The sequence below is a fragment of the Ranitomeya imitator genome, chromosome 6 (genome assembly GCF_032444005.1).
Source record: "Ranitomeya imitator isolate aRanImi1 chromosome 6, aRanImi1.pri, whole genome shotgun sequence".
NCBI classification, from domain to species: Eukaryota; Metazoa; Chordata; class Amphibia; order Anura; family Dendrobatidae; genus Ranitomeya; species Ranitomeya imitator.
In genome coordinates this window covers 38,594,868-38,606,869 of record NC_091287.1, presented here as the reverse complement: position 1 = coordinate 38,606,869, position 12,002 = coordinate 38,594,868, and the positions used below count along the sequence as shown (strand labels likewise).

General features: G+C 48.9%; 1 protein-coding gene across 1 annotated transcript in view; it reads left to right on the top strand.

The window, feature by feature from the left end:
- The window catches only part of CUBN (cubilin), a 256,038-nt gene that overhangs the window by 31,671 nt on the left and 212,365 nt on the right, over nucleotides 1-12,002 (top strand). The window contains exon 6 of the mRNA XM_069729494.1: nucleotides 11,881-11,984. Coding sequence (XP_069585595.1) covers nucleotides 11,881-11,984 — 104 coding nt within the window. The remainder of the gene's footprint in view (nucleotides 1-11,880; nucleotides 11,985-12,002) is intronic.

Sequence of the window (12,002 nt, the reverse complement as noted above, 5' to 3'; positions counted from 1 at the left end):
CCTGCCAGTCCGTGTTCCTGTTGTATCCTGCCGGTCCGTGTTCCTGCTGAGTCCTGCCGTTCCGTGTTCCAGACATTCTTTCAGTTAAGTCTTGTTTTCCTATTATTCCCTGCCATCCTTATAGCCTGTGGTTTCCTTCTTTATTTTGGGTCGTCCCTTTGGCTCTAGCTGTTGTGTCTCCATTCCCCCGAGGTCCTGCTCCTAACACTCCCTGTATAGGGGGTGATTCCATCTGGTCCGCTCGACCCCGGGGGCTCTAGAGTCATGACCCAGAGGGTCCACTCTCGGATTTCTGTCCGAATACTTACAGGAAGCAAAGGCCATGGACCCCGCTGGGGCCTCTGCTACGCAAAAAGAGCTACTCTTTTTGCGTGAGAATCAGTCCCGTATGATGGCCTTTATGAAGGCTATGGATTCTCGTTTGTCCACGCTCCAGTCCTCCGATCCTGGCAACGCCGCTCTACTCATTGGCTTACAGCAAGAGTTAGCTCAGCAGCGTGACACCCAGGCCCATATACTTAGTTATATGTCTTCTATTGACGATCGGCTGCTTTCCATCCAGACAGCCGCTTCTACGTCTGCTCCTGCTTCCCACCCTCCACCCCGCTTGGCTAAACCGCCTCGGTACAATGGGGATCCTAAGTCCTGCCGAGGATTTCTAAACCAATGCCGTCTTCACTTTGAGCTTCTGCCCCAGCATTACCCGACGGATCGGTCCAAAGTTGCGTTTTTGATTTCCCATCTAGAGGGTGACGCCTTGGCATGGGTTAGTCCACTCTGGGAGCGAGACGATCCCCTAGTCTCCCGGTTGTCTGAATTTTTGGAGACTTTCCGTCTTGTCTTTGACGAACCTGGACGACTGGCCTCTACAACTGAAGCCCTATTCTCTCTCCATCAGGGATCGTTATCCGTAGGCCAGTACGCTATTCAGTTCCGCACCCTCTCCCCTGACTTGGGCTGGAACAATGAGGCGTTGGTGGGTGCTTTCTGGCGGGGTCTCTCTGGGCGCATAAAGGATGAGTTAGCTGGTCGGGACACCCCTACGGTTTTGGAGGAATTAATTTCCTTAGCGACCCGTATTGACCTTCGGTTCCAAGAACACGCTCGCGAGCGGAGGTCTCTTCGTCCTTCTTCTGCCACCCGTAAGCCACTCAGTCCACAGCCTAGAACCTCCTCTCAGGCGTCCGCACCGGAACCTATGCAAGTGGACCGTCTTAAAATGTCCGAACAACGTCGTAAAGAGAGGCGCACTCAGGGGTTATGTTTTTACTGCGGAAGTGCTGCTCATTTATTGCGCTCTTGCCCTGAACGTCCGGAAAACTCCTCCGCCTAGGTCAGGTAAGAGAGGCCTCCCTAGGTGTGTGTGATTCCTCTCAACCCCTTACTTTGTCCGTTCTTTTGCATATTGCGGGCAAGGGCGTTTCTCTGGATGCGTATGTGGATTCGGGCGCTGCAGGGAATTTTATTAGGTTGGAAGAGGTTTTGAAATTCTCCGTTCCAGTCAGAACCTTAGAGGCTCCTGTGATTCTAGCATCTGTGGATGGTAAACCTTTACAGGAGACCATTACTCAAGTGACACTTGAGGTGGAACTTCAGGTTGGGGCTCTGCACAAGGAGAGAATTGCATTTTATGTTTTAGCGGGTCTGTCTCATCCTATGCTCTTAGGTCTTCCTTGGTTACGGAGCCACGAGCCCATTTTAGATTGGCGCAATGGTAATATCTTGCGCTGGGGTGAGCTTTGTCGGGAACGTTGTCTGCTGCCGGTGCGTCCTGTGGGATATTCCTCTAATTCTTCTCCTTCTTCTTCCTTTCCCGCCTTACCCTCTGTCTACAGCGCTTTTTCTGATGACTTCAACAAGAAGGAGGCTGAGGAGCTTCCGCCTCACCGTCTCTATGATTGTCCCATAGATCTCGTGCCTGGAACTAACCCGCCCAGGGGCAGAATCTATCCTCTCTCTCCTGCTGAGACTCAAGCTATGTCTGAGTACATTCTAGAAAATCTTGCTAAAGGTTTCATCCGCAAGTCTTCTTCTCCGGCCGGAGCAGGGTTTTTTTTCGTGAAGAAGAAAGACGGTTCCCTCCGTCCCTGCATTGATTATCGAGGCCTAAACAACATCACGGTGAAGAACAAATATCCTCTGCCACTCATTCCGGAACTCTTCGACCGTCTTCGGGGTGCGCAAATCTTTACCAAATTAGATCTACGTGGCGCATACAATCTGGTTCGTATTCGTGCAGGCGATGAGTGGAAGACCGCCTTCAATACTCGTGACGGTCACTACGAATACTTGGTTATGCTGTTTGGTCTCTGCAACGCCCCCGCGGTTTTCCAGGAATTTGTGAACGATGTATTTCGGGATCTTCTCTACTCCTCAGTCGTGGTTTACCTTGACGACATCCTCATCTTCTCTCCGGATCTCTCCACTCACAGGCGAGATGTCCGCCGAGTCCTGCAAAGGCTAAGAGAGAATCATCTGTTCGCTGAGATTGAAAAGTGCGTCTTTGAACAGTCCTCTCTTCCCTTCCTTGGGTATATTGTCTCAAGATCTGGCTTAGAGATGGATCCAGAGAAGGTTTCTGCTGTCCTGAATTGGCCTCGTCCTCTTGGAACAAAAGCAATCCAACGTTTTCTTGGCTTTGCCAACTACTATAGACAATTTATTCCTCATTTTTCTTCCATGACCAAGCCTATCTCTGCCCTAGTTCGCAAGGGAGTCAATTCCAGCCTTTGGACCCCTGAGGCTGAAGAGTCTTTTTTGTCCCTTAAACAAAGTTTCGCTACGGCCCCTGTGCTTCATCGTCCTGATGCTAATAGACCGTTTGTCCTTGAGGTCGACGCATCTTCTATTGGAGCTGTAGCAGTACTTTTGCAAAGATCTTCGTCCGGACGTTTGGTGACCTGTGGTTTCTTTTCTAAAACTTTTTCCGCTCCTGAGCGTAACTACTCTATAGGGGATAAGGAGCTATTGGCTATCAAGCTAGCCTTGGAAGAATGGCGTTATCTTCTTGAAGGGTCTCTTCATCCATTCATCATTTACACTGACCACAAGAATCTGGCCTATATTCAGTCTGCCCAAAGACTAAATCCACGACAAGCCAGATGGTCTTTATTCTTCGGACGATTTGAGTTTGAACTTCATTTCCGACCTGGAAATAAGAATGTCAAAGCAGATGCTCTTTCGAGATCCTTTCAACCTCAGGACATGGAGGATTCTCCGGCTCACATCATTGATCCTGCGAGGATCGTCACTCTTGCTCCTCTAAGAGTGATTCCTACTCCTCCTGGCAAGACTCTTGTGGCTAATCAAGACAAGGAGAGAGTTTTACGTTGGGGTCACTCCTCCAAAATTGCAGGACATGTAGGAGTCAAGAAGACACTGTCTCTTATCTCTCGGCACTACTGGTGGCCATCTCTCCGTCAAGACGTCACCAAATTCATCGCTTCTTGTCCTTCTTGTGCTAAAAATAAAGTCCCTAGGCAGCTTCCCTCCGGTCTCCTGCATCCTCTGCCTGTGCCTTCCGTTCCATGGAGTCATATCGCTATGGACTTCATCACTGATCTACCTTCTTCCTTGAATTGCTCTGTCATCTTGGTTGTTGTAGATCGGTTCTCTAAAATGGCTCACTTCATCGCTTTGCCTGGTCTGCCTTCCGCTCCTGAGTTGGCAAAGATCTTTTTACACCAAGTCTTCCGTCTTCATGGTTTTCCACATCATATTGTCTCAGACCGTGGAGTACAATTTACCTCACGTTTTTGGAGAGCTCTCTGCAGTCTATTAAAGGTTAACTTGGACTTCTCTTCCGCCTATCACCCTCAGTCCAACGGACAAGTGGAGCGAGTTAATCAAGTTCTGACTACATATCTGCGACACTTCACCAATGCACACCAAGATGACTGGGTCTCTCTTCTCCCTTGGGCTGAATTCTCTTACAACAATCTTCCCAGCGAGTCTTCCTCCAAATCTCCCTTTTTCGTAGTCTATGGTCAACATCCGAACATTCCTCTTCCTGTTTCTCTTTCCTCGGGGGTACCGGCAGCGGATTTCTTGTCCCGGGAATTCTCTACGATTTGGAATGAGACCAAAGTGGCTCTTGAGAAAGCTAGCCTTAATATGAAAAGGTTTGCTGACAAGAAGCGTTTGGATGCTCCGCCATATTCTCCGGGTGATAAAGTTTGGCTCTCCTCTCGCTATATCAAGCTTAAAATTCCCTCTTACAAACTGGGTCCTCGCTACATTGGTCCTTTTCCTATCTTGAGTCGCATTAATGATGTCTCTTATAAGTTGAAGCTACCTGCCTCTTTGCGCATCCCCAATGCCTTCCATGTGTCTCTTCTTAAACCCGCAGTCTTTAATTGTTTTCACTCCGCTACCTTTCCTCTCCTCAGCTCTGTACTTCTGATGAAATCTTTAATGTTAAAGATATTCTTGCCAAAAAAGTAGTTAGGGGTAAAACTTATTTTTTGATTGATTGGGAGGGATTTGTCCCTGAGGAGAGGTCCTGGGAGCCCCGAGAGAACATCAACGCTCCCCTTATCATGAAAAGATTCCTTTCTAGCCTTAAAAGGAGGGGGACTAAGGAGGGGGGTACTGTCACGCCCGCACATACTTACCTGGCTTCTCCCATCCCTCGGCGCGCTCACGATCCTGTCCCGCGCCGCTCTGCCTCCTCCTTCGCCGGCTCTCGGCGTCTGGTCTCTTCGCGCATGCGCGGTCGCGTCTCCCCCGTCGCTGAGCCTTCTGGGAGGTCGCGACCCGGTGGCTCCGCCCCAACATGGCGGCGCCCATCGGGTATTTCTTCCCGGCATCTTCCTAGGTAAGACGCCTTTGCTTTGTAGGTGCACTGTCTGCCGTCAGTGTCCCTATGCCCTAGGCTCCCCTGTACCAGTGTCTTTTCTCAGCCCAGTCCTTGCTTTGTCTCTGTATCCTGCCAGTCCGTGTTCCTGTTGTATCCTGCCAGTCCGTGTTCCTGTTGTATCCTGCCAGTCCGTGTTCCTGCTGTATCCTCCCAGTCCGTGTTCCTGCTGTATTCTGCCAGTCCGTGTTCCTGCTGTATCCTGCCTGTCCGTGTTCCTGCCGTATTCTGCCAGTCCGTGTTCCTGCTGTATCCTGCCAGTCCGTATTCCTGCTGTGTCCTGCCAGCCCGTGTTCCTGCTGTATCCTGCCTGTCCGTGTTCCTGCTGTATCCCGCCAGTCCGTGTTCCTGTTGTATCCTGCCGGTCCGTGTTCCTGCTGAGTCCTGCCGTTCCGTGTTCCAGACATTCTTTCAGTTAAGTCTTGTTTTCCTATTATTCCCTGCCATCCTTATAGCCTGTGGTTTCCTTCTTTATTTTGGGTCGTCCCTTTGGCTCTAGCTGTTGTGTCTCCATTCCCCCGAGGTCCTGCTCCTAACACTCCCTGTATAGGGGGTGATTCCATCTGGTCCGCTCGACCCCGGGGGCTCTAGAGTCACGACCCAGAGGGTCCACTCTCGGATTTCTGTCCGAATACTTACAACGATTACTGGTTGGCCTGCCTCCTTGATCCTCGCTATAAAGGCAAATTGCAAAATATAATGCCACATGAGAACTTGGAACTAATATTAGCAACCAAACAATCAACTCTTGTTGACCGTTTGCTTCTGGCATTCCCTGCACACAGCGCCCGTGATCGTTCTCACACGAGCTGCAGGGGCCAGCAGACCAGAGGAGTTAGAGGGGCAGAAATCAGAAGTGGCGTTGGCCAGAGGGGTTTTCTGACCAGGTTGTGGAGTGATTTTGCTATGACCGCAGACAGGACAGGTACTGCAGCATCAATTCAAAGTGACAGGAGACAACATTTGTCCAGTATGGTTACAAACTATTTTTCATCCCTTATCGATGTTCTCCCTCAACCGTCATTCCCATTTGATTACTGGGCATCAAAATTGGACACCTGGCCAGAATTGGCAGAATATGCATTGCAGGAGCTTGCTTGCCCGGCAGCTAGTGTCCTATCAGAAAGAGTATTCAGTGCTGCAGGTTCAATACTAACAGAAAAAAGGACTCGTCTGGCTACCCAAAATGTAGATGATCTAACCTTCATTAAAATGAACCACAACTGGATTTCGAAATCTTTTGCCCCACCTTGCCCGGCTGACACCTAGCTTTCCTATGAAAAGGTCTTGCCTGTGGACTATTCTGAATGCCTTTTCCAATCTCGTAATTTTCTGCACCTGATTGTCCAGCATACGACATGTTTACACCTCACTAAATGGCCAAACTCCCCACACGGGGCCGTGGTATCGACACTTGGCGACAGCACCCGTGAGAGTGCTGTTTGTCTGAAGAGGTGGGTTTGCCCGCTTTTGGTCGACGGCACTGCCACTGGGTCCCTCCTAGTACAATAAAGTGTCTCTGGCGGTGGTGGTGCGCACCCAACGTCAGACACACCGTTGTAATATGAGGGGCCCTGGGCCTGTACCGCCGGCCACAAGACAGTTCCCCCCCCCCAGCTCAAACAGTGCTCTACCACTTGCAAAATTATCTCACAGCTCCACCAATGTTTAGTCTATGCGCTGACATCCTTCAATGCCTGCCACTGACAATACCATTGTATTGACATTTTTGTTATGTTAGGCCTTCGAAGCCTGTCTGCGGTCACTCCTTCCACTATGCCTCCACTGACCGCACCACTGCTGCCCGTGTACCCCTGGAACCAATTTAAAATTGCCTACAGCCAGCCCAATTTTTTTATTTTAGGCCTTCGATGCCTGTCTGCGGTCACTCCTTCCACTAGGCCTCCACTGACCACACCACTGCTGCCCGTGTACCCCTGGAACCAATTTAAAATTGCCTACAGCCATGTGTTATTATTTTAGGCCTTCGATGCCTGTCTGCGGTCACTCCTTACAATATGCCTCCACTGACCACACCACTGCTGCCCGTGTACCCCTGGAACCAATTTAAAATTGCCTACAGCCAGCCCAATTTTTTTATTTTAGGCCTTCGATGCCTGTCTGCGGTCCGTTCTTTCTACTACTACTACACTGACCAGGCCACTGCTGCCCGTGTACCCCTGGAACCAATTTAAAATTGCCTACAGCCATGTGTTATTATTTTAGGCCTTCGATGCCTGTCTGCGGTCACTCCTTACAATATGCCTCCACTGACCACACCACTGCTGCCCGTGTACCCCTGGAACCAATTTAAAATTGCCTACAGCCAGCCCAATTTTTTTATTTTAGGCCTTCGATGCCTGTCTGCGGTCACTCCTTCCACTAGGCCTCCACTGACCACACCACTGCTGCCCGTGTACCCCTGGAACCAATTTAAAATTGCCTACAGCCATGTGTTATTATTTTAGGCCTTCGATGCCTGTCGCGGTCACTCCTTACAATATGCCTCCACTGACCACACCACTGCTGCCCGTGTACCCTTGGAACCAATTTAAAATTGCCTACAGCCAGCCCAATTTTTTTATTTTAGGTCTTCGATGCCTGTCTGCGGTCCGTTCTTTCTACTACTACTACACTGACCAGGCCACTGCTGCCCGTGTACCCCTGGAACCAATTTAAAATTGCCTACAGCCATGTGTTATTATTTTAGGCCTTCGATGCCTGTCTGCGGTCACTCCTTCCACTAGGCCTCCACTGACCACACCACTGCTGCCCGTGTACCCCTAGAACCTATTTATAATTGCATAGAGCATCCTTTTTTTAATAGTAGGCGTACAAAGTCTGTCTGCGGTTCACTATTGAAATTGTCCTCCACTGCCCAGAGCACTGCAGCTTGTGTACCCCTGTAACTTTTTTCTGCTGCAGTGAGACACATTTTTGGTTTGAGTCCTACTACCTGTGTCTGTCTGCGCCACTCAATTCAGCTGTGTTCCTTTGAAAAAAGCTGAGCGTTAATAGTCTTGTTTTCAGCCTCTAGGAATTTTAAAACTGCATTGGGTGTACAACTTTGGTAGGGCCTACTAACGGTGTCTGCCTCCCCAAGGTGTTCCCCAGGTTTCCTCTCCATTGCTTCAATCTTCATGCTCTCGTTTAGTAGTTGTTGGAAACTACGCTGCATTAGGCCTACAAATTGGGTATGGGGTGTAGAGAGATGGTGTGTTCCACTCCAAGGTGTTCTCCAGGTTGCCTTTCCTGAGCTTCAATCTTCATGCTCTCGTTTAGTAGTCGTTGGAAACTACGCTGCATTAGGCCTACAAATTGGGTATGGGGTGTAGAGAGATGGTGTGTTCCACTCCAAGGTGTTCTCCAGGTTGCCTTTCCTGAGCTTCAATCTTCATGCTCTCGTTTAGTAGTTGTTGGAAACTACGCTGCATTAGGCCTACAAATTGGGTATGGGGTGTAGAGAGATGGTGTGTTCCACTCCAAGGTGTTCTCCAGGTTGCCTTTCCTGAGCTTCAATCTTCATGCTCTCGTTTAGTAGTTGTTCGAAACTACGCTGCATTAGGCCTACAAATTGGGTATGGGGTGTAGAGAGATGGTGTGTTCCACTCCAAGGTGTTCTCCAGGTTGCCTTTCCTGAGCTTCAATCTTCATGCTCTCGTTTAGTAGTTGTTGGAAACTACGCTGCATTAGGCCTACAAATTGGGTATGGGGTGTAGAGAGATGGTGTGTTCCACTCCAAGGTGTTCTCCAGGTTGCCTTTCCTGAGCTTCAATCTTCATGCTCTCGTTTAGTAGTTGTTGGAAAATACGCTGCATTAGGCCTACAAATTGGGTATGGGGTGTAGAGAGATGGTGTGTTCCACTCCAAGGTGTTCTCCAGGTTGCCTTTCCTGAGCTTCGATCTTCTGGCTCTCGTTTAGTAGTTGTTGGAAACTACACTGCATTAGGCCTACAAATTGGGTATGGGGTGTAGAGAGATCGTGTGTTCCACTCCAAGGTGTTCTCCAGGTTGCCTTTCCTGAGCTTCGATCTTCTGGCTCTCGTTTAGTAGTTGTTGGAAACTACACTGCATTAGGCCTACAAATTGGGTATGGGGTGTAGAGAGATGGTGTGTTCCACTCCAAGGTGTTCTCCAGGTTGCCTTTCCTGAGCTTCAATCTTCATGCTCTCGTTTAGTAGTTGTTGGAAACTACGCTGCATTAGGCCTACAAATTGGGTATGGGGTGTAGAGAGATGGTGTGTTCCACTCCAAGGTGTTCTCCAGGTTGCCTTTCCTGAGCTTCAATCTTCATGCTCTCGTTTAGTAGTTGTTGGAAACTACGCTGCATTAGGCCTACAAATTGGGTATGGGGTGTAGAGAGATGGTGTGTTCCACTCCAAGGTGTTCTCCAGGTTGCCTTTCCTGAGCTTCAATCTTCATGCTCTCGTTTAGTAGTTGTTGGAAACTACGCTGCATTAGGCCTACAAATTGGGTATGGGGTGTAGAGAGATGGTGTGTTCCACTCCAAGGTGTTCTCCAGGTTGCCTTTCCTGAGCTTCAATCTTCATGCTCTCGTTTAGTAGTTGTTGGAAACTACGCTGCATTAGGCCTACAAATTGGGTATGGGGTGTAGAGAGATGGTGTGTTCCACTCCAAGGTCTTCTCCAGGTTGCCTTTCCTGAGCTTCGATCTTCTGGCTCTCGTTTAGTAGTTGTTGGAAACTACACTGCATTAGGCCTACAAATTGGGTATGGGGTGTAGAGAGATGGTGTGTTCCACTCCAAGGTGTTCCCCAGGTTTCGTCCACATTGCTTCGGTCTTCCGACTCTCGTTTAGTAGTTGTAGAAAACTACACTGCATTAGGCCTACAAATTGGGTATGGGGTGTAGAGAGATGGTGTGTTCCACTCCAAGGTGTTCCCCAGGTTTCCTCTCCATTGCTTCGATCTTCATGCTCTCGTTTAGTAGTTGTTGGAAACTACGCTGCATTAGGCCTACAAATTGGGTATGGGGTGTAGAGGAATGGTGTGTTCCACTCCAAGGTGTTCCCCAGGTTTCCTCTCCATTGCTTCGATCTTCATGCTCTCGTTTAGTAGTTGTTGGAAACTACACTGCATTAGGCCTACAAATTGGGTATGGGGTGTAGAGAGATGGTGTGTTCCACTCCAAGGTGTTCCCCAGGTTTCGTCCACATTGCTTCGGTCTTCCGACTCTCGTTTAGTAGTTGTAGAAAACTACGCTGCATTAGGCCTACAAATTGGGTATGGGGTATAGAGAGATGGTGTGTTCCACTCCAAGGTGTTCCCCAGGTTTCCTCTCCATTGCTTCGATCTTCATGCTCTCGTTTAGTAGTTGTTGGAAACTACGCTGCATTAGGCCTACAAATTGGGTATGGGGTGTAGAGAGATGGTGTGTTCCACTCCAAGGTGTTCCCCAGGTTTCCTCTCCATTGCTTCGATCTTCATGTTCTCGTTTAGTAGTTGTTGGAAACTACACTGCATTAGGCCTACAAATTGGGTATGGGGTGTAGAGAGATGGTGTGTTCCACTCCAAGGTGTTCTCCATGTTGCCTTTCCTGAGCTTCGATCTTCTGGCTCTCGTTTAGTAGTTGTTGGAAACTACGCTGCATTAGGCCTACAAATTGGGTATGGGGTGTAGAGAGATGGTGTGTTACACTCAAAGGTGTTCTCCAGGTTGCCTTTCCTGAGCTTCTATCTTCAGGCTCTCATTAAATTGTGGTTAAATGGAACAACTGCATTTGGCGTACTAGTTGGTTTGGGGCCTACTATCGGTGTCTGCCACTCCTTGCTGTTCTCCTCCACTGAACAAAGCTGTGCCGCCTGTTTACTACGGTTGCCAATTTTGAACTGCATTTCGACTACTTACTGATTTGGGCCTACTCTCTGTGTCAGCCTCTCATTCCAGTTGTCCTCCACTGCAATGCCCCCTGGTTAGTCCTGTGTTACCAATTTTGAACTGCATTTAGCCAACTTTATTCTTTGGGCCTATATCTGTGTTTCCTCCTCATCCTGCCCATTGCCCAGCCAGTGATAGATGAGTCTGCTGGTACATTGACCCATAACACAAAATTCCCCGTGCACGCTACACAGCAAGATTGTGACCCTGCTGAAAGTCAGGTTGCTCTTCCCGCATACCATACCACCTTACACGGGGACAAAGAGGAAGGTGCAGATGAAAGTGCAGATTCCTTCATCAGGTGGGGGGAGGAATACTAGTTGGCGACGTCACTGGCACAGGGCCTCTCATAGTACGCAAAAGTGTTGCTGCCGGTGGGAGGTGCCCCCGCCGTGCAAACACACCGCTGTACTTTGAGGGGCCCTGTGCCAGTGCCAATGCCAACGAGTGGGCCCCCCCTGCTTGCTCAGGATCACAGCACTTGCAAAGTTTAAATACTTACCTCTCCCTGCTCCACTGCCGTGACGTGGTCCAGATTTACTGGGCCCACTAATTACTTGAACCAGCCCTACCCCCCACAACTTTAGCCAAATGACCCCCAATTTCAAATGCCTTCCAATTATTATAAGGTAAATTACGATTGACAAGCTTCTTTAACAAGAATGGATGTTTTTGCCATTAAAATGGGCAGTGTAGGTGTTTTCCTGGCCTCCACTCACTGCCGACTATGCTCCCCCATTGACTTGCATTGGGTTTCGTGTTTCGGGCGATACCCGACTTTTCGCGATAATCGGCCGATTCCACTCGACTCGACTTCTAAGATAGTCGGGTTTCGCGAAACACGGCTCGACTCTAAAAAGGTCAAGGTCGCTCAACCCTACTCCTTGCATCTTTCTTTCTTTCTCAAAGAAGCAGGAGCGCTGGCTGAGCGCTGCTTCTCCAACACTAAAGATGAGTTCAAAGATATTTTATTGATTCTGTTTTGAGTCCTCACTTTTATTTATTTCCCTTAGTGCGTACAGTATGCATTCTCACAGCCATCTCGTAAAGCAAAATAAAGTTAATGAGGCAAAAAAAGTTAAGGGAGTTCTGATCTATGTAGACTTTGATTATTTCTTCAATATGAAGGGTTCAACATGTGCAGAAGATGTCAATGAATGTCAGCTTTATGGCGGAACACCACTGGGTTGTCAGAATGGAGCGTTATGTGAGAACACACCTGGAAGTTACAGGCAAGACCTTATCTATTA